The sequence below is a fragment of the Haliaeetus albicilla genome, chromosome 15, assembly GCF_947461875.1.
Source record: "Haliaeetus albicilla chromosome 15, bHalAlb1.1, whole genome shotgun sequence".
In the NCBI taxonomy this organism is placed as follows: Eukaryota; Metazoa; Chordata; class Aves; order Accipitriformes; family Accipitridae; genus Haliaeetus; species Haliaeetus albicilla.
This window is the reverse complement of record NC_091497.1, coordinates 33,943,028-33,965,863: the sequence shown is the minus strand read 5'-3', so window position 1 is coordinate 33,965,863 and position 22,836 is coordinate 33,943,028. Positions and strand designations below refer to the sequence as shown.

At 42.2% G+C, this 22,836-nt stretch overlaps 1 protein-coding gene and 1 long non-coding RNA gene across 3 annotated transcripts in view; one reads left to right on the top strand and one right to left on the bottom strand.

The window, feature by feature from the left end:
* The window catches only part of LOC104322097 (uncharacterized), a 79,555-nt gene extending 75,874 nt beyond the window's left edge, over positions 1-3,681 (top strand). For both annotated transcript variants that reach the window (XR_011327945.1, XR_011327944.1), the window contains one exon: positions 661-3,681. This is a non-coding gene — a long non-coding RNA (uncharacterized lncRNA). The remainder of the gene's footprint in view (positions 1-660) is intronic.
* A 13,731-nt stretch (positions 3,682-17,412) lies between these two features.
* On the bottom strand, positions 17,413-22,616 carry KCNRG (potassium channel regulator). The gene is made up of 2 exons (XM_009925146.2): positions 21,062-22,616; positions 17,413-19,138 (listed from the first exon to the last, which is right to left on the bottom strand). The coding sequence occupies exons 1-2, from the start codon at positions 21,637-21,639 to the stop codon at positions 18,886-18,888; spliced, it is 831 nt and encodes a 276-aa protein (XP_009923448.1). The 5' UTR covers positions 21,640-22,616; the 3' UTR covers positions 17,413-18,885.
* Between the last annotated feature and the right edge of the window lie 220 nt (positions 22,617-22,836).

Below are 22,836 nucleotides of genomic sequence, written 5' to 3'. Positions count from 1 at the left end.
TGCTTGGAAAGACCAGACTCTGTGGGTTATAAAAGAAAGAGACATTATTCTTCCACTATTTCCCTCCCTTTAATGGTCACTGATTTTTGTTAGCACACTGCAGACCATGGTGCTTGCAGAGCGCCATCCATCCTGTTACTCTTGTAGACCTAATATTTTAATGTATCTAGGCTTTTTTACCAGTACTTCTATGAGTAGATGTGAATCTAAAGAGCTGATCAGAAAGATTTGAGAACATGCAACAAGTAAGTCTATTTGCGTGGCTTTGTCAAAGTCCAGTGGCCAAACCATTTATTCCTGACTACTTCATTGTGCCAGTGCAGGCCTTCATGTGAACAGCGAAACAGACTGCTTCCTTCTGGTTCACAAGGCAGGGGATGGCAGGGAGTGGGAAGAAGCAGAAGGGGAAAGGTTGGACTACCTTGTTTGGTGGCCCTAGCAGCTTGTAACAGTTTATTGACAAGATGAAAATACAATTTGAGCATTTGCAGAACCAGAGCTCAACTGAGGAACCAAAGTTCCTGTCTGTGTACGTCAAGTACTTCAAGTGCTTATGAAGGCTTACTCAAATTACTCAGTTCCTAAATCTTTGAAAAGAATGTCATATTTCTTGCATGGTTTACAGTTGCCTTAAATAATATTAGCAATTGTATTTTCCAGGGTTTTACCTGCATGGGCAGTGCCATAGCCCATGGCTGAATGGAACTCCCTCTGCATTGCAGCTCTGGGGTCCTAAGGATGGTGCCTGATGCAAGAAAGGAAGGCTCGCTGTTTTCAGTTCAGGTGCTTATTTTCTGCTAGGCTTAGGAACTGTATGGGGGAAGAAAGATGCTTAATTCATATAAAAGGAAAAGAAAAGATAGGCCTGCTTGAAAATAAACTGAGACTAGTAGCTGTATAGGAGCGAAGACAACTAGTGAGAGGAGTGTGTCTAAAAATCTAATGTTGAAAGGTTGGAGCTGAGAACTGATGGGGAAGGACAGATCTGATGAACTGGAAAATTGGAAGGGCGGGGGGAAACTTCTGTCCAGGTTGAGCAAAGATTTGGGGGTTTTGTTTGTTTCTTGAAATTGGAAGAAGCAGCAGCCTGAGAGAAGGGATCTGGCCTGAGGCAAAGAGGAGTCAGTCTTGGGGGAAAGGGGCTTGCACACCTTGGATCACTCCTAACGTTCATTAGAGCACTCTGCACTTCAGATCCAGAAGGGAATGCAGACTGTTAAGTAGTAGCTTTTGCTGTCATCTGTGAAATCACTGTCAGTTTCATCCCCCTCATTGTATTCCACACAGAAGAGGGCAACCTTATTAGTGCTCTCAGCTACTTCATTAATTTGGTCCTGAAAAGGAACCCCAAAATAACAGAATATTTGAGGTTGGAAGGGACCTCTGGAGATCATCTAATCCGAGCAGGGTCAGGCAGAGCAGGGTTTTTTAGGGCTGTGTCCAGTCAGGTTTTGAGTATCTTCAAGGATGGACACTCTGCAACCTGTCCTGTTCAGGTAGAATTTTGTGCTTGTTGCCTCCTGTCCTGTCACTGGACACAGCTGAGAAGAGCCTGGCTATGTTTTTTACTCTCCCTTATCCCCATCAGCAGGCATTTATAAACTTTAAGATCACACACACACCAGCCTCTTCTTCTCCAGGCTGGACTCCCAGCTCTCTCAGCCTTTCTTCATGTGAAAGATGCTTCAGTTCTCTCATCGTCTTAGTTAAAATATTTACTTCCACAAATGGGAATTGGAACTCAAAGGGGGAAATGCTTTTTGGGGGGGGGAACCAAAACACAACCTAATAACTAAACTGTAAAGAGAATATGAAGATCACAAAATGAAACACTAAGAAGATAGATAGCTCCTGCTTTAAGATTCGGCAATCTTCATTTGCCCCCTTGTGTTAGTGTACTATGAAGCAGTCTTTGTGATCATACAGAATATTTAATCTAATGATAGGATTGACCTGGTGTGGTGCAGAGCCAGGGAAGATGTTTGTGGGCTGTGCAAGCAAGAAGTCTGATAGGTGCTGCAGAAATTCGTAGAAAATTCTGTAGGCAATGGAACAGAAGACTGCGAGTAGAAGCAGCCATGTCTTCATGGTTGTGTCAAAGGAGAATTCCTAAGAATTGGACATGATGTTTTCTTTTTCTGCCCTTATTCTTATATGATGCTAAACAAGTTACCAGGCCATTGTTTTCATAGTACTGGTGTTCCTCACTTCAGGGGGTGACTTAAGACCCTCACAGCTGACAGAAACACTGGCTGTTCACATTTGCAGCTGAGCTTCTTGGGAGTTGCCATTTGAATTAAAATACCGTGTAACATGTCTGTTGACAGTCTTCTGTCTTCTTAGGGTACCTCAAACTGTTGCATACTATAGTTTCTACGCCTCCATATCACATTTAACATAGGGGTAATAGACACTTACCTTGAAGGGCTGTTGGGTTTTGTTTGTTTAAAAACCACTTTTATTTAGTAGCTGTACTACAGTAATGCATTTCCTTATGGAATTTTCTGTGGCATTTATTAACTCTGATCTCAGAGAAAGAGATGAGTATTGTGCATCTTTTAAAGACCAGATCTGCAATCAATTTTCCTTGCTGCCAGCTCAAGCTGAGAAACCAAGTTTCCATGTTGTTGATTCATGGTCTATTCGTACAGTCCTGTGAGCTCCAAAATACTCTGATTTGTCTCCTATCTTGTCATTGATTCATTTTGCATATTTAGCTATTACTATTAAACACTTGTTTGTCCTATTTTTAGAATGTGGTTTCATGAGCAACACATTAAATATTCTGCAAAATCTTTTATACACTAAAGGTAGTGTTCATGTTTGAACTTCAACATATTTTACCACAGATTTACCTGTAAAGAACTATGTTGCAGAAAGAATGAACTAGTTAAATTGTAACACTTAAATTCTTATGTACAGTGGTAAACAGCAGATCTTTTAAAATGTAAAGTGACTTACACGTATGCGTTTAGGACTTCTACAGGCCATTGTTCATCAAGTTTCAAAAGCAGTTTTCTTGGTGCTGCATATGGCACACTTACTGAGTGAGAGTGGTTCTGTACTTGATATTCAGATATAGACATGTGAAAATGTTTCCACTTTTCCCTTAATAGTGGTATCTCGTTAAGTATTGGGGGAAGTATCTCCTAATCAGGTAGCAATACTAGCAGTAATGATTGGAATTTGAAATGTTCAGACTCCCCTTATGTTCTTCATGACAATCTCTTGTCATAGAAGACACAAGAAATGATTGATAGAAATATATCTGAAGTGGTGAGCTACTATTTTACCACAGTTTAACTTGAAGCAGAAGTAGCAATTCTTCTTAAAACAGACAAACAAAAAGCTTAAAATGTATTTGAAGGAAAACTTATGTCTGAGATATATGTGAACCTCCTTTCTAAGGTGGCAGTTGTGAGTGTGTGTCGGAAGAAAATGTTTAACTATAAGCAGAAATAAGAAAAATAATGGAGAAAATGCCATGCCACAAATGACATTGTTCATCTTTCTGTGAGGGGGCTAGTATCACTGGGGTATTTCTTTTTCACTCTAAATTAAGCAGTTTATTTCTGTTGGAAGTTATGTAATGGCTCTCACGTGCAACAACTCAATATTTTTTTCCACATTTGATTCACTTGTAATAGCTCTGTGTTAATAAATCAAATGAAATTCACCTAATATTGCTTCCGTCTCTTAATGTAAAATTTGAACCCTATGTTCAAAAGTTCTGAAATTAACAAATGAATTATAGCAGTTTGAATCTTCAATCTTAAGTATGCAGTGCTGAGTAGCTAGAGGCTGACTTACTTAGCTTCTGTTGAGAGATGGGAATAATGTATCTGTAATGTTTTCTTCTGCTGTTTATAGCCATAGGAGACAGCCATGGATAGAAAGTTTCACATTTCCCTATGGTTTTTGCAGGGCAAGCGCGTGGCTTTATTACCTATAAAGGAACCTTCTGTCAGCAGCTTTTACGCTTTAAAGTGGTTTTAAAAGTAAAACATTTTGGAATCTCTCATAAAATACTCCAAAAAAACTTAAGTATTTTAAAATTTGAGCTGTATAAGGCATAAATTGTAGAATATAAAGTCTCCAATGTATATACATTTTTAATATTTTATTGAAATAAAGGCAAAGGAAAAGCTTCAAGGATTATATTATTGGACCAGCTAGAATAGTCAACAATAATATATGACTATGGTTCTGCAGTCCTGTGATTCTCAAGCCAGACAAGTTTGGGACTGACAGAGTCTTCCTGTTTCCTTCAGTATTAGCCTGGCTCTGATATTTCCATGGTGGTTTCACTGAATGACTTTGGGTTTGGTTTTGGTAAGCTCGGCCAGCTGAATGTGCTTGCTGTGTGAGCAACAGTGCTGGCACCAAGGAAAAGTTCCCTTTGCTCTCAAGAATGGCAGTCCAGTATTAAAGTTAATTTCCATTTCTTAAAACCAATGTAAGGAATATTCAGGGCCATATTCTTCCTTTCTTGATACTCCTACAGACAGATTTTGCCTATCTGCTCTTTAAGTCAGTATCAAAGGGGCTAACAACTTCTTGGTCTACCTCCTTCCTTCTACCGAAGATTGCTATCCATATATGAAACTAACACAAAAATGCTCATACAGATACAGCTGCTTAGCATATGGAAACAGCTGTGACACACCTTTCCTGTCATCAAGAGAATGTGAAAGTCTCCCTCTTTTCCAGTAAGCAATATCTGTTATTTGCAGACGTACCAACAAATATATAAACTATATTATCCATCTATGTATAATGAAACTTCAGACACAAAAATAAGAAATTTCCAGTAGCATCAGAAAAAAGATGAAAAAGACCTCTACTGTTTTGGAGGTAAGAAATCTGTTAAATGACCTGTGCAACAGCCAGTTTTAGGAAGCGTGCATGGCTGGTAGGTTGTGTGCTCAGAGAAAGTGTTTTGCTGCAGATTCGGTGACATGGTGTAGCCAGACAGCCCCCTGTTGGCTGGATTGTTGTGGAGGTTCCAGAAAAGTGAATTCTGCTTGAATTCAGCAATTCGCTGCACTCAAGCTATTTTTTTTCATTCCCATATCACCAATAAAGAAAATGGGGGGAGGGGGGAATGTGTGCACTTGTAAAAAAATTACCTTTGAATCAAGTTTTTTATCCCCCTTGTGTATTAGATAAATGTCAAAGCTTGGTTACGTAGAGTATCTGCACTCAGTTTCTTAATGTCTATAGAAGCTTATTTTTAAAGAGCTGCAGTGAAAATGTAGAAAGGGTACTTTGTCCCTGTGATCAAAATTTAAGACTAGCATACTTTAATATCACATCTGCAGCCTGGCTAATGCAAAGTATTTAGATAAACTTCTGTCAAGAATGCAGGTAATGGATTTTAAAACATAAACGTTTGTAAGCTAGCAGTGAACTAGCCACGTACAGGCTCCAGCCTTGTTTAATGTCTGAGACTCTCTTGCAGACATGTATATGAGAGCTTCTGCTATTTAATGAGGTACAGTTTTACCAAGAAGCTTGGGATTTTTTTATTCATGTTTGCTTTGCTTTAATCTGTTCTTCTGCATGTGGCTTAAGCTGCTACCAATGCAGCTAGCTGCTTACTTCCAGTTTGTTTTTCTCCCATGTGTTAAGAAACCAAAAACCTTGTTCTTCAAAAGAAATAAGTGTCTAAAATACTGGAAAATTGAAGGACATGTATTAGGTATTCTGGCTTTTTTGTTTGTTTGTAAAGGGAACCTAAAATCTGCCTTGCAGTGGTCACTGTATATCCGTGTGGTGATGGAATGCTGTGGGTACTGTATGAGTGTATGCAGGCAGTTATTGTCTAGAATCTGATGACATACCCATGCTTAAAAGGCACTGTGGTGGAAATGGGTGACCCAAGGAACGTTTCCAGGAAGAACTCTGTCTCAGAGGCACAGGATCTTCTGCTCTGAGATAAACAATACAGAGGTGATCTCTTTCTGCATCAGGTATGGCCTAAGTTATAAAAGCTCATCTTCATTTGAAGGACTGGATTTGTGGCTAAAAATCCATAGCTGTAACAAGAGTAGAGAAACCGATGGGAGAATTAATCCTCTACTACACCACAGAACAGAAGACTAGCATGATGCCTAGGAAGCCAAAGTGCTCAAGGTCTCTCTTTCTTTTTCCCTTTCCCTTTTGGTACACATAAAGAAGTCGATTGTAATCAGATATTTTAGAGCAGTTGGCAAAAACAACAGAGGGTAAGGATACATGCTGTGGTCGAAGAGGGGGAATGGGAAAGTCGGGGAAAGACCAAAGAGCTGCTTAAAGATTGCTATGACTTCTTAAAATCCATCGGAAGGGTTTAAGAAACTGGCTGAAGCAATCTCAAGGCGAGGGGACTCTTCCACAAAACTGAAAACGTGGGTTTCAGAAGCTCGAGGGGATTCAAGTTCGTATCTCCTGCTTCCGAAGAAGTGCCCAGTGGTAAGTTGCCCACAGATGTTCCCCATCTTTCTTGTTAAATCAAGGATATGTGCAAAAAAGAATAGAAGTCACAAACCAGTTTTGTTCAAAGGTTGTTGGCAGTGATAACTATTACCATTAGCACATGAAAGCAAGCTGCAGGTAGGATTTCAAAGGGTACTGGAATTTGCTTTTATTGGACTAACTGTGCAGTTCCTTGCAAGTTCCATATTCTTTTCCTGGGATGTTTCCTGAAGTAACAGTAAAATGAGCATACAATAAATATAAGTACCCATTAAAGCTTACTAAAGGAATACCTTATGTTCCTAGTAGATGAACACTGAGATAACTGAACATTTGTGAATTGCATCACAGACCTCTATTATGCCAAAGTTCTGGCTTTTGTTGCTAAAGAGAGCACCAGTAAAGGTGGCTTTAAACTGCTTTATGCTCCTACTTTCTCTAAAGCTGCTGAAAAGGGAAAGCAGGGAGCAACTAGCAGCATTAAAGAACTTCATGGCTGTTCAGCAACCAGCAAGGGGATTCACCTCTTCCCTCCTTCAGTCTGCCCTCAAACTGTGTTCTTTTTTCTATGTTTGAAGAGGCTTTTTCAGGGTTTTTTGACAGGAGGGTTTACAATCTCCCTCACCAATTAGTGGCATTGATAAGAGCCTGTTCTGGGTTGAAGATAATTCAAATAATCTATCCTGATCAGAAAAATTACACCATTTTTCCTCTTCTGAGGAGTGGTTACTCCATTTCCAAATTAGGCTTAAACTTTAGGACTTCTTCACGGTTCTTGGAGTATCTGTAATTTTTATTTTGTTCAAGCAATACTAGCAGCTTGGAACATACAGGTTACTTACAGAGCTGTGATACTGTGATCCCGTTATTTTATGCTTATTCAGGCATCAAGTAAGTAGCCTGAGAAAGGCGCTACCTTACGCTATGAAAGTATCTCGGTTTCCTCTAAAACTGCATCTTTTTTTTTAGCTACAAGCAGTTGTCCAGAGCAGGAGGTATTTTTAATGGTAATGGACAAATTCTTAGCTGTATCCCTATTTTTTTTTCACATTTATTTCAGAGTTCTTGTAAAAATAGCACCTGGTCCTGGTGATTTATAGTGTTTGAGTTTCCCAGGCTGCCAACAGGCTCTTCCTTCGAGACATCTAGGCCTGGTGAAACTGCCCTGATTCCCCATAAAGTGTGTCCTTGGGATAGGAATTTCTCTGTCACCCTCTATATTAAAACCGAATCATTTATACTGAGCTTCTTTACCTTTGCCAATTTCTTTCAGCCTCCTCTTGGTACTACATAGACAAAACCAAAAAGCCTCCTGGATTCCGCTATCTTTAAGAATACTTGGAATTCTTCCCCACGTGTTACGGTACATAGGCACCACGTGCGGCTGTTGGTACCTGTACATCTCTTGTACGGGAGAACGTTGTTCAGCAGCACCTGAGCGGGGAATAACTGTGGGGTTTTGTGCAAGAGCGGTGTTCATCCTGCTGTCCCCTCGGTCGTCAGACTACCGGTGGCTACGAATAGAGCTTCTCGTTAGCCAATGTTCTACCAGGTAGTCTTTTATTTATACTTATATACTATATATACACTATAATTTATACTTATATGAACACTTAAATAGTTGTTGAGATTGGGTTTAGCTTTAGAAATTGTAGCATTTCTGTGATTTTATTTTTTTGGTTTGGTTTGGTTGGAGGAACTGCCTTAGCCTAGGAGGAATTCCAGATGGACGCATACCCCATGAACGAGCACAGCCTCCCTAGCATTCACTTACTGTGTAACCTAGTGGTGCCGTTAAGGACTGTCCGCATAAGATACATTTCACTTGGCTTGACGAGCATCACAGGAATCTTCTAAGAAGGCTGAGCAAGCAAAACATCTTGCCTCAAGATGTCATGAGTGCACCTGTGATGCAGGCACCTGGCCTCTGGCTCTGGTTTGCCGGAGCAGAAACCCTGAGAAAGAGCAGAACTCTTCTGCTGTTCCCACTTCTTGCCCTAGGCTGTCAGCAAGTCTCCGAACATGGCTAGACCTCGATTAGAGGGTGACAAGGAACAGAACATTTGCAAAATGGATCCTGATTTTGTCCTGCGTAAATCCTTCTGAAGTTAAGCGTAGCTTAAACCTGGGAACACCAGGCTGCTCGATGATGCAGAGTTGGAATTACCTCGGGTATTTCATGGTACGTGGTCTGCAGTTCTTAGATCCCTCGGCAGCCGTGATGCTAGAGCAGAAATTACCAGTAACAATGATACCAAAATTAATTTTGACAAGTTCGAATCCTCTTTGGATCTTTCAGCTGCAAGCAGACAAAGCAATTGTATTGGGTCTGGCTGGGCTGAGTTAATTGTCCCCGCAGCAGCCCCCCCAGTGCTGTGCTCTGTGCTGGTACCTAGAAAGGTGTTGATAACCCACCAGTGGTTCGGCTACTGCTGAGCAGGGCTCGCGCAGCATCAAGGCTGTCTCTCCAACAATTCCCCCCACCGGCAGGCTGGGGGTGGGCAAGATCTCGGGAGGGGACACGGCCGGGACAGCTGACCCCAGCTGACCAAAGGGATATTCCAGACCATACGGCGTCTGCCCAGCAATCACAGCGAAGAGAAAGGAGGAGCGGGGGGGCACTCGTTATTACAAGGTTTGTCTGCTGGAGCAACCGCTACGCGTACTGAACCCCTACTTTGCAGGAGGTGGCTGGACATTGCCTGCTGGTGGGAAGCAGAGAATAAATCTTCTGTTTCCCTTTGCTTTATTAAACTGCCTTTATCTTGACCCGTGAGGGTTTTTTCCATCTTATTTTCTCCCACCCCCAGCCAGCTGAGGCAGGGAGTGGTAGAGCAGCTTGGTGGGCACCAGCGTCCAGCCAGGGACAACCCACCACAGCAATCCCACACCCCTCTGTCAAATTGGGCTGGGAATCACCCCTTATAAGCCTCCAAGGATGTCCAGCCTTCAGTATTGATTCAACCATTCTCTACTCTGCTGGTACTGCGAGATTGTTTTCTGTAAGTTTCCAGCATCCTGTAGGACTAGTTCCATCGAAAATATTCCTGTGCTCAGTCAGAAGCAGAAGAAAGGTTCTTCTGTAAGGTTCTCTTTGGCTGGACATCCTACACTAGGTCGAGAGGTCAGGTGTGGTTCACATTAGGGTAGCGTACAGAGATGGGACCTTCCTGCATTTTTCAGCATCTCTACATTCTCATCGTTTCTTGAATGCCAAGGGTCCTCGAGGGGCCATCCAGACCTTCCAACTTCAGCTTTCAAAGCAAGCCTATGTCACCAGCGATCTTAGTAGCGTCCGTGTCCACGTTTCATTCTGTTCCTCGCCACAAGGCAGCTCCTGACTTGTTACGCCTATCCAGTGAGTACAAAGCCTTCAAAGATCCAATTGGCGGGATGGTTCTACCAAATACCAAAGCTGTTACTGAATGCCAGGCTAGAACGTTGTCTCAGGACGGCCTTCTCTAGAAGGAAAGGTGCCTCCAGCAACAGCAAAAATTGACACCAAAAGAACCAACGTCCTTGCATGTAGCAGTTCACCTGCTTCTTTCAGCAACGTGGCAGAGTGTCTGAACTGTTTGATGTGGAACATTCGGGATGTTTTTAAAGTTCTACCTTTTCCTTTCAACCACTGAAGTGGTTTTATAACAGGTTAGTGCCTACCAGCCATCACAGAGACAGACGTGTGTATTCCATTTTAGTCACTCATTGACTCCATTCTGTCCCAGGATATTTTAATGAGAGCATGTTAGATCATTAGTAACATCACTTCTTTTCCTACAGAAAACAGATCCCACTTTCTCTTTCAAAAAGGGAGAGGGACAGGCGGTAATGACTCAGTCCCAGTCCAGTGTTCGCTCTGGCTGTCCCAGATCCCAGGAGATGTGAATCCATACATCTGAAAGGTCAGATACGGAGCAATGTTTTCAGCTAGCATTTTTTCATTAGCAGGTTAAAATGCCCAGCTCTGAGCTTTTGAAACAGTTATTTCCACACTGTTCCCCACCCAGCCTGAAGGAAGGAGCTGTGGGGTCTTTGTAGCAGGAGCCATTGCCTCCAGTAGAAGACCTGCGTGCTTGTCACCGCTTGTTCTAGGAGAACAGAAATCCACATAGTGATCTCCTGAACACAAGTGTCCCTGTGCCTGTTTGTGCATTTTCCAGCCAAGTTCTGTAGAGAATCTCTGAAACAAAAGATGAGTCTAGCAAAAAGATGATCTTTTGCCCATCATTTTCCACATGTATCCGTAGAGATTTCATGTGCAAATGAACACCAGTGAACTCTGGATTGCACTATCATGCTTCAATTGTCAAAGAAAACCCTTAGTCAGTAACAGCAGAAAACATCGTTAGCCTAACCAAAGACAGGAGAAGGATCTCAGTTATGTCAGGGGCCGCACGGTTACAATTTTTCATTTACATTCTTGATATGACCATATTAATCATTAAGCCATTAATGTGTTCCAGGGATCCACAGTTGACTGAGCCATCTTCGGAAGATAATGTTTTGAACAATCATAGGTAGCAAAGGAAAATAATATGGCTTAAGGATCGATTTGCAAATGGGGAAAACATAACGTAAACCAGTCTGTTCCAGAATATACATTTCCAGTTTATGAAAAATTGGGAACTTACTAATGGAGTTACTGCTCACCACACTGCAACTGGAATTGAAATAAAGGCCACCGACAGGACGTGTCCAGTAAGTAACTGGGAGGCTTATACCCCAGCGCTGCTGAAGGAATGCTGGTGTGCTGATCTTCAGAGTTTGTCTATTCAGCCACCGAAGGCTTAGCTTCTCTTTCCAGATGTGAGGTATTGATGTGATTAACCCATCTTAGGTCTGGATCCTGCAATGTTTCACTTCATAGCACAAATGCAGGAATGACCTCTGAGAGAGAAATTTTGTTCTTCAGCTATGCAAACTTTTCAATGTAAGATGTTCTGCCGATCCACTTACCTAACACACTGGAAAAAAAGAAATGTCCCTACGGTCTCATGAGCATTTAAGTTTCCTACCTAAGTCGTCCTGTGCCTTTTCCACTTTCCTTTAGCAGCTATCACCCAGCCATCCATTCACCCCTGTAAGATCTGCTTTTCCTTGTCTGGTGGCGTTGAAATTTCTGACAGCTCTGTTAACTGTCCTCCCTTCAATACAATAAGTTGTGTCTCTGGTCCCACAAAGGCAGTGACTCTTTCCAGCCGGATTTTATTCCTTAACTCCTTCTCTGTAATGGGAAAGAAGTGAGTTTGCCACCTTCTGTGGATCTCTGCCTGCCCCTATCACATCGCCTTTTCCCCTCTTCCAGCAGTGACCAGGCTGAGGAGTGAGCTGAAGACGTGGTAAAAAAAACCGCAAAGATTAAAGGACAGAAGGATCAGCATGCCTTCTGTTTATTGTTGAATACAACATTGTAAATAAAACGGTATGTCAGCAATTATTTTATTACTCAGTTTAGTTATCACTGGGGAACAAAAACAAAAACCGTAGATGAGTCTTTTCAGAAGGCCCTCAATGAAAGCTACAAACGGCCTTTGAAATTCAAAGAAAACCGAGTTCCTGACTCCAAAGCACTAGTAAAACCCCAGACTTGGTGTTTCCAATCTATTGCCTTGTTTTTCCAATGGAGAATCAGGATGGAACAATGTTGCAACGTTTAATTCTTCACAGTTTCAGCAAGCACTCCCCTGACTGGTGCAGCCGAAACTTGCTTAGAAAGCAAAGCCCTAAATTCATTCTCTACAGCAGACTCGTACACATTACTGTTTCCAACCTTTAGGGCTAAATTCATCATCCTTCTGACCAGAAAGAAGCCACCAATTATTGAACCATTGCGTTAGAATGGAAACGGAGTAGAACTGGAGGAAGGATTCCTGGAAAAATTTACACGCCAGATCACACTTCAGGGGGTTGTTTCAGCAGAAACTACATGATGGTCTAGAAAACCGGCATTCCCCCCTTTTTTTTTTTAATAGAAGTCAGATTTATTTGTATTTTATACGATGACTAGTGATTTACATCCCACCCACCCATTTGAGAATATTCAGGGCTCCAGGCATATCTCCAGCCGGTTCCAGACTATTCAAATCATTGTTGGTCCATCCATTTACTAGTCACAACAAGGCCTTCTGTGACTAATTATGGCCTGACTGCAGCAGGAGAGGCAGCTTCAAAGAATGGGAATCTTCAGACACACTAGCAGTTCCCTTGGTTCCCAAATTCTTTATTTATGTGGATTACATTGAGCTGACAGATTTAACTGGGCTGTTGAAGATATGGTCAAAGAAGCAGAGTCACTCCCTTCCCTTTTATTGTTTTCTGAAGACATAACAGTCATACGCATCTGTCACTAGAGAGAGGAAGTTCTCCATCACTGGACTTCATTTGGGCTTTTATATGCTGTTTCAGTAGCATCTGGGAATAGATCAATATAATATTTGGTAGGGAGTTGTATTTCCTCGTGATGCGCTGTAAATCTTTTATTGTAGATACTCTCACTGTTTATTGTTGAAAATCAATAAAAATAAACCTTGTAAAGTTAAAGCCTGGCAATGGTTCAGCACAAATCAGAGGGAAGGAGTAAGAGGCAATGAGTCTCCCTCCCCCTCTTGGCTAGCTCCCAGCTTGTTTCCCAATGAATATTCAATAACACTTTGCAGCAATCTGGGAACAAATTAAAAAAAAAAAATATTATTCAAAGTTATGAACACTTTGTTGTAATCTCAAACAGGACTTCTGATTGACTTCGGCGGCTTTCCAGTACTGAATTCAGCTGTGGATCAAAACGAAGTATGGCCCAGATTGTGAGTTGGATATACCTTAGACTTACCCCCTCCAGAGACAGACAAAAGCACATCAGCCTTGTTCAGCTCAGATTAAAGGAGTTATTTTTGAGCATTGGAAAACTGGAAACTACCCAAAATAGGTAAAAAGTGGGAGCAGCCCAATGTGGAGAAGACTTTCTCCAAAGTCAGAAGTTACTACCCCTTTTTGCAAGCCTGTAGAAGCCGGGCAGGATGCAATTGCTCCAGCATCCTTCTTTTGCCCTAGGGCTATTAATTCCTCCTATACTGCATCTTAGGGTGGAGACTTCTACTATTTCCATGAGATTCAGTTATGCAGGGAAGTGACAAATGGTCTGGAATTATTTAGTAAAGGGGAAAACTTCCCAGTGCTATGGCCAGCACTGAGATCACGCTTTTTTAGCCTAAACATGGTATCAACTGCAATAGCTTTATTTAAACATCTATTCTTAATCAATTATACAATCTTATGAGCACTGACTGCAGAACCTGTAAGAATGCAGTGACTGCACTTCCTAAAAGAACAAAACCCCTCATGAATTGTCATATCGAAATCAATACCCAGCAAACAGGAAGATATTTCACGTCAGACTCTCTCCTTCCTGATATCAGCAGATTACTGAACAATTCAGGTGGTAAATAAATGACATGTCCCCAGAAGAGATAAGAAGGACATAAGAGAACTTCCCAGTGTGTGAAGAAGCAGACAAAAAGTTACTTAAAAGCACAAAAATGTAATCAATCACTACAAAAGGAAGTCGACACAGCGCAAGAACGGGGGGGAGGGAAAAAGGGTGCTGTCTCCGTCCTGTTGGGTTATCCAACAGGCACCACGGGACTGTTGGTAAAGCCCCTGACAGCCTTGAATATAGGAATACAGGATGAAATCCAACTATAAAGGAGGGGAAAGTGATTAAAATAAGAAAGCAAATATAAGACAAATGAGGTGGTGTCTTTCTGAATTATCTGCCTTTTGCAAATCCAGCAAGCTGCCGCCTCTTTTTTAGATTATCATCCCCTGCTGCCGTGTAAACTGCAGTCCGCGTAGGACAGAATGATGGTGTTACCTTTCTGTTTAGTTTCCTTTCCCTCTAGTGATCTTACAGTTCTGGCAGTCCGCTGCTGTGTTAAAAAGCAGAAGAGAGCTGAACTGCTCGCTGTGAGCGAGGGAGAGGGCTGCCCCCAGCACTCCGGCAGTCAGTTTCCAGCACCTTGGGCAGTAGTGGGACAGTTTGCACACTTTTGCTGAATCCAAGGAAGCATAAAAAGGCAAATACAGGAGTAGTTTACTGAAATCAGCAGATTTTGCACCTTCCCAGGAAAAAAGAATTCTCTTGAGAAAGTTGGCAATGACTTGGCTCATGTTAGGGATCACAAATTCCAACTTCACTGGGAAAAAATGTCTAAATGTTTCAAAATCCCATTTCTATTTAATCAAAAATAGAGCTAGATGTGAGCGATCAGAGCTTCTGCTTCTGTCGTGTGTAAAAGCATGACCACGTCACCTACAACATGCTTCTAGACCAGCAGAGATCGTGTTGTGAGATTACTAGAGTTGACTCGCCTGCCAAGATTTGGGTGAAAGTACTCAGTTTAACACACAACCTGCTTTTGACCAGAAGGCTTTTAAAATCACTCAGACCCGTAACTAACCTGGGCTCTCGGCAGCCAAATTCACTTCTTCTCGTGCAGCTGTTACCTTCTGTGGAAACGCACCAGCGTGAACTTTCTGCTGCTGGTACACCACACTGTCCGCTCTCTGCTGCATCCCTGCCTGTTTGGGACCTCAGAAGGGAAGGCGCAGTAAAAATATTGGCCACTACTTCTTCTAAATAACTGCCTCAGTGCCTGCGGGACAGGCTGCATACCACTCCGAAGGGGGCACGGAAAAATTGCCATCCTGGTTCGGTAACACGTCACAGTAACATGAATAATCTTGAAGGTGGAGGGCAGCAGCTACCCAGGCCAGCTGGAGACCCTCCTAGTAAATTGATGCGATTTTTGCATTCGTCTGAAAAAAACCATACTTTCACCCCTTTCTCCATGATTACTGCTGTTTAGTCATAGCTTGCTACACCACCTGTAGCTCTTCCATCGCTGCTTCCACTGTCTGTATAAAGAAATCCAGGGAGGCACTTTCCTTTGAAGAACCAGCTTAATACCAAATTATCTTCAGTTAGAAGTCCTGGTTATCCTACCGGTCTCAGTCAGACACTTCCAACAAATTTCTGTCAGGTTATTGACACACACGCACACTCTCAAACTTATTTAAGCAAATATCAGTTAAAAAAAAACAAAACGAAAGCATTGTATAAGAGCCTAATCACGTTCTCTGCAGGTGCACAACTGAGAGAAGGTGACACTTCCCAGTTCAGCGCTAAGTAAGAACAAATGTTAGAAGAAGTTTGGGAATCCAAACTTGCTGACAGTCACATTTCGCTTCAAAAAGACGCGTAGCCTCGCTACGGCGTTACTCAAGGTCAGGGTAAAGCATGTATGGTTCTTTACAGGACAGGAACTTGCACTGGTATATTTTTCCAGAGGCAAAATATTACGTTCACAGAATTATGTTTGTGCTGAATAAAAGTTAACCCACGAGAGGAACGAAGTGTTCAGCACTAGCCCATCACAATTTGTTACCGAAATGGTTCTACCAAATACTCATTTTGCCAAAGCCATGGAGCATGAGTGATGGCACAGGTTAAAACTCCAGGGCTTTTTAAAAATGGAAATATTTCATATTTTCTTTCACTTTATTTAAAAAAATTAAAGTAATCCAAACTTCAACTGTCACAGTGGCTGCTGCAGCAAGGAAAATAAACTCACTACTTCTGCGGTAGGTGAAGTAGCGTAATTTTCTTACTACAAGGGGTTCTGAAACTAGTCTTAAGTTTACACTGCTGCTCTCAGCGATCATTTAACATGTGGTGTTCAAGTCCTTTTTTTTTTCCTTTCCCTGTAAAAAGTTGTCACTTTTGTCTTGTGTTTCTTGCTATTATTGGTAAGTATCTTCACCAACAATATTCACAGTCACTGACTCACTCGGTACTCACCATTATTGGTTTGTTTTATCCCAGTTGGAGGAATGGGAACTTTTCTGGAAAGTCAGTCCATGGACCTCAACATGAACTTAGAAAACAAGTAGCGTTGTCTTTGTAGGACAGCAACCTGTCGGGACAGTGACCCCACACAGCTGGTACGCTGTCCCACCCCAATGCTGCCATCAGCAGTCTGACCTCCAAGGGCACCGCGACAGGTCTTCTGACACAGACCTTCACGGAAGGTCCTCACCGCATCACAGCCAGGCCAGGCTAGAAGGGACCTCGGAAGATCACCTGCCCCAGCCTCTCGTGGGTGTCGCGGTTTAACCCCGTGTCGTGGGAACTCAGCCCCACGCAGCCGCTCGCTCGCTGCCCCTGGTTGGGATGGGGGAGAGAATCGGAAGAGTAAAAGTGAGAAAACTCATGAGTTGAGATAAAAACAGTTTAATATGTAAAGCAAAAGCTGCACACAAGCAAACCAAGGAATCCATTCCCCGCTTCCCATGGGCAGGCAGGTGTTCAGCCATCTCCAGGAAAGCAGGGCTCCGTCACACAGGACGGTGACTTGGGAAGACAAACGCCATCACTCTGAACATCTCCCCCTTCCTCCTTCTTCCCCCAGCTTTTAGTGCTGATCATGACGTCCTATGGTCTGGAATATCCCTTGGATCAGTTGGGGTCAGCTGTCCCGGCTGCATCCCCCCCAACTCCTTGTGCCCCCCCCAGCCTGCTCGCTGGTGGGACAGCGTGAGAAACAGAAAAAAAAGGCCTTGACGCTGTGCAAGCACTGCTCAGCACTAACTAAAACATCGCTGTGTTATCATTAACACTGTTTTGGTCACAAATCCAAAACGCAGCCTCATCCCAGCTACTATGAAGAAAATTAATTCAGTCCCAGCCTAAACCAGCACAGTGGGAAAGGGAGCCCAGGTGAGATTACCTGGCACCCTGTCCAACTGCATCTTGAAACCTCCAGCGATGGGGACTCCACCACATCCCTGGGGAGGTTGTTCCAGTGAATGACAGTTCTCACTGTAAAAAATGTCTTATAGGAAGACAAATACGAACACATTGACAATACTGACCAAAAAAATCCCATTTGAACCGAAAGCCTCCACTCTTACATTCCTCAACATTTATTACATTGCATAACCCATAAGCAGCTGAGGAGATGTAGTCCCCTGATCATGTTATTCTCAACCCAGAGAGCTCTAGACCGAGTGAGGAGGACCTCGTTGCTGCTGAACTTCTGAACTTGTCTCAAGCTAAAACAGATTACAGCAGTAGCAAAAGAAAAGAGATGTCCGATAGCCGCACCACCACCCTGGGCAGATCCATTTCACTGAGACTCCTAAGGGCAAGAAACAGATGGGTGATTCCCACCCTCCCACCCCCATTTTTAAGTGCTGCAAATAAAGTCATAAATTCACGTTTTAGGGCTAATGAAAAGCCAGAACTAATTAGTCAGCCAAGAAAGCCCAAACAAGCTCTATTTGGCTGTTTGTAACTTTGGAAAGATGGTGTTTTATCAATAACAGAAGTCAGATTCAAATAACAAATCCTTGAAGTTATTGCTGTCTTCTTTCCCTGCCCTGAAGGGAGGACAAAAGATTCTTAGTTTATAAGGCCTCATTAACTTACCTCTCCTGGTACCTGAGCTAATTTTGGCATTGTTACAAAGCATTGTACGGGGCTAACAATCCCAAGGCTTTTAAAGCCACTTCTGCCAAGCCTTCCTCCTAAATATGTTTTGCGCTTAACAAGTGGTAAGAAATCCTGTGTACTATTTTGTTTTAAATTGTACTATTTCATCGGAAGGACTGTTTATCACATTCTCATTCTTTTTGTAGTTAAAGCTCTAAAAATTAACTGACCCTTTGTTTGCAAAGACATTTATAATTTAATTCTCAGCACTGAAGAGCAGCTTAATGCCTTCGGAGTGGGAGGAGAGGACAGAGGAGTATTCTGCAAGAGACAGTAACACGTTATTTCGTGGACACTAGTGGTGGCTTCACAAAGCCACTTTCTCATGTCCGGAGCCATAAAGCAATACAACTTGGGATGTTTCTGTTACGTTGCTTTCAGCTAATTGCAAGAGAATCGGCGTACGTGTATCTTTTGAAAGCAGAAGCAATATTCAATCGTTGAGGCACGCATTCTTCCTCCAGCCACTTCTCCAAACTGCTGGGGTGACAGTTGTGTCAAGCTGTTATTTCTTCACATTATGTAAAATCTACTTACAGGTTAGCACAGAACATTAAAACGATTTTCTAGAAGGAATGGCTGATTTTCTGCAAGTCCTAATATAAATTTTAGCCACAGTGAAAACCAAAAACGACCCTTGAAAATGCTGGTATCTGGTCCACAAAACCAGTAGTGAACCTGTGGGTCACTTTTATTTAGAGTTGAAGAGGGTGGAGTGGTAAAAGGCAGGAAAGCAATTTTTTTTTTCCGAATACGTGAAAAAAAAAAAATCTGTTTGTTTGTCACTTCCCTCAATAGTTGCAGTTTCAAACAAGCCAACAAAAAAAAGGCCACTACCGCTGACACACCCCTCTTCCACCTTCAAAAGAGGAAAGGAAAAGCCTTTATTTCCCTTTCTGCACTTGGTTTCTCCTTGCCTGTGCTACCCCAGAGCTCCCTGGGGTTGGGTTCACCGTGACAGCAGGGCCTGCTGGCCTCTGCATCCTTTCAAAACTGTAGCATTCGACTTTTTCTTCAGCGGAGACTGTCCTGGTGCTTATGAGGCGAAATCCATCTTTGAGCAAAGTGTCAAGCAGCAGGCCTAGCACATTAGTACCGTTAATCAGCTTTCTATTGTCAGGCTTTATGGAAACATACCTAAAATCAGAAAAAAGCAGTTACAACAGACTTCACTTCCTGAAGGATGGAATCAATTTCTTTGTAAAACAAACCAGGTCCTCAGACAGTGCAGGTCAGCACAGTTGCACAGGTTTACAGCAACCGAGGTTCTGGCTATTTTTTTCCTCCTTTGAGGACAATTCAACCCTTTCCCTCATTCTAAGAACAGTAATTCTCAGTTCACCCAGTTACAGGTTGGGGAAGAAGCGCTTCTCTTTCACCCTCACACCAAAACTTATTTTCTTAAGAAATAGCTGTGATGACCTCTATCTCACATCATTTAATGGAGGAGAGGTGAATGGCATGCTCCGTATAATGCTGCAACGTAAGAGTAAACGATGGCAAGGACAGGGACGTCACATTCACCCCAACAGCATCACTTTTCATTCCATGGGATCTCTCTCTACGAACAGTGACGTTTATTGCAAAGTTACCTGGTACAGCAGGTCTTGTGGTAACAAGTACGAAAATCGTTTTCACATTGCCTCAGATGATTTTACTTGATATAAAGTACAGTTTAAGAATCTATCCAGACATTTCAAGGAACAGAAGTCAGGTAAAAATACTATTACAAAATACATAAGCTGACAGGGGTGAAACCGTTCCACAGTTCACAGGAAAGTACAGCAAACATTCATGGAAAGCACAAAAAAAGGTGAAAGAGTCCACGTCACCACAAAGACTAAAAGTTGATAGAAATTCAACAGGCAGCATCATCAAACGTGACTTGTTTCATTACTCAGGATAAGGGTTTCTACTGATCTGCAGAGGAACATTTTTACCAAGTCTGAAGAAATAAAGGAAAGAACTGGGAATATCTTCCCCACTACTTAAGTTGCCACAACCTACTCAAGCAATTGTTAGCTCAATAAAAATTAGCAATACATTATAGAGTTAAGGTTTGGCATATAAATACATATTGCTTCGCAAATGCGAAGTGTTTTTTCTTCTACTTGCTTAGCTAAAGAAAGCTAGAAGAAAGATAAACTTCATTCATCATTTTTTTTAAATAATCAAAAGACTGCTGTGTTGATTCATATATTCAGATAGAATAACCCTTTGGGGAATATTTCAATGAAATTTCCATAAAATTCCACATGTTCTAACAGCCACAGAGGACAAATTAGGTTACATTTTCTTATATAGCAAGAACCTGTCTCCATACAATAGAGACATCCAGCAAAAGCTTGATTAAAAAATGTAAGTTGTCATTAGAATACGATACTGCTATCACAAAAATCACTGATACACAGTAATCTTAATAAAAAACAGAACCTGGCTCTGAATTCCAAGAACACCCACTGTGTAGCATATAGTTAATAATCTACTCCTTCTCCCTTCCCCCAATAAAAGGCTCTACAAAAGCTTTCCAGTCCCTGAATTGCTATCTTGGTTCCACTGGTGTTTTTAACTCTGTTTAGCCATTCTCTTTTTCTTCCTTTCCACATGAAAGTCTTTTGGACCATGAGCTAGTGGAGATTAAAGGCTTCCCCACTACTTCGCTCCTTATTTGTTTTGTTTTCTCTCCTTCATTTTACCCTGTGTTTTTCAAGTCCTCTAGAAGGTCACTGATGCCGCGAAGTTCTAAAGCCTGGGAGAGAGAGTGAGGAGGAAAGGGCAGAGAGAGAGAAAGACCCAACAGAACTCAAAAACAAACACCGAGAACAGTATTTTAGGAAGCTGAAGAACGGGCAAATCAGCGTAACAGAAATTAAACTGGGTATTCCAGAACTAGAAAAAGATAACATTAAACTAGCAGAAAGAAGGAAACATGTTTCTTTTCTCTCAGAGAGCTGTCCCATAGTTTCTTTAAAATGAGCTTTGCTAGCACATAGCATGTACTTCAGGGACTAGAAGTCACGAAGACATTTCCATAATGAGAAGTCACACTAGGGAGAGTACCTGGCCACAAACTGGTCACCAGCAGAGTAGTCATAACCGCACTGAAACACCATGTTGTGATGAGAAGGCCTTTCCAAAGGAAGTGGAACAAGTGGTTTCTGAGAAGGAAAAGGGCTGTTCCAGCTCTGTCCTGACTGCTGCCCTGTAAACACAGTGATCTGTTCAGCTAGTGTCTCAACAGTGGTACTGCAGGAACCAAAGATCTGGAATAAGGCCTGCATCTCTTGGAGAGAAAAACGCACTTCCAAGATCTCCAGCCTCGGCTTCAGCAAGTGTTCCTGGCTCAGGAGGTCGGCCAGAGGGTAGAGTCCATAGAATTCTGCTTCTCTCTGCAGCCTCTGATAGTCTGAGAAATCAGTAGGTAAGGAGACCTGGAGAGTCCTCAAGAAGTCCATGATGTACCTAAACAAAGTTCCATCTCTGTCCACAAAAAACTCTCCATTCACCAGTTTAAATTCCGGGTCATCGCTGTTCAACATCCGTGCTAACCTGGACTCGGGGAACTGCTGCAAGGTAGAAGCCCGGGTTACAAATCTCACACCTCCCACGCTCAGAATGACCACCTCTTGATTACTCATTGCTATCTCAGCCACTCAAGAACTGTAAGTCTCTGATCTACGTGTTTGTGACTTGATCCTTCCTAAACTGCAAGGCATCTGCAGCTGCAAGAACCATTCAGTGCTTTCAGCAAGTGTTTGGAGTGAGGTGTGGAGCAGCGACAGGACTCCCAGGCAACAAAGATGTAAATATCATGTACAATGGTTTTGTTTGCAGGGCTTGGTTGCTTGGAAACTTTGATTCTTGGAATTTAATGTTTTATTTTTTAAATGAACAGCTTGCAAGGACTACTGGAAGACAGTAAATTGACTGTCACAACTTACCAAACCTTGAGAGAGGCCAACGAATATCCCCAAAATATGACAACAGGCATGCATTACGTTTGTTTCCCGGAAATGTCAACTAAATGTTTTCATTCTATATATTGCTGTTCATAGGACCACTGCAAAAAGAGGTTAGATGAGCTTCAAGCAACATATTTCAGTACCGTATGCTCTTAAAGAAGGGCACTTCAGAAAACTCAAGCTTACAGTTTGCTTTAAATCAGTTATCCTACAGCCAAGTCAATACACTCAGAAAATTCAATTAATTCCTGAAACAAGGTACACAAAAATACAGTAACAGTAGAAGAGCCTATATATGTTCCAACACTAAAGCACTTCCAAACACCAACAACATCCATACTCCCGCCACGTTACGCGCTCTCTTCCAAGGAATCATCCCAGCACTTTTCCTGGCTTTTGGAACACGATCTGGAGAGACACAGAGGGAAAGGAGAGAAACTGCTCTGCCTGCCACCTTTGCAGGGCTAGAGCGCAAGCTGCCTTCCTGCTGCTGACCCGTGCGTGCCTTTCACCGCACTGAACTGTTTACATTAAGGCCACTTTTTAAGGAAGTGTGGCTTCAGAACAACATGGATCTAACAAGACAGCTCAGTTACCCAACGATTTGATGCTGGAAAAGTAAACGGCAAAATATGTACTATCTGCAAAGTAGTACGTACTATCTTGCCACTTGTTCTTCTGTTTCCAACCTCAACTGATTTCTCTTTACCCCTAGAATTTATGCTTGCCCTGAAGATGTATTTTTGCACAGAACATGTAAACAATATCCAGTATCTACAGTAATCTGAATGCACAGGATAATTACAATATTTGGTTATGCAAAAAAATACATACATCTATTTCAGTGAGAAGTAACGTCCTCAGATAGAAAGT

Coding starts and splice junctions, on each gene's coding strand:
- KCNRG (XM_009925146.2), bottom strand. CDS start 21,639: ATGAGTAATCAAGAGGTGGTCATTCTGAGCGTGGGAGGTGTGAGATTT. Junction 19,139..21,061: donor GGTGACCAGTTTGTGGCCAG/GTACTCTCCCTA, acceptor TTCTGATTTTAG/GTATGTTTCCATAAAGCCTG.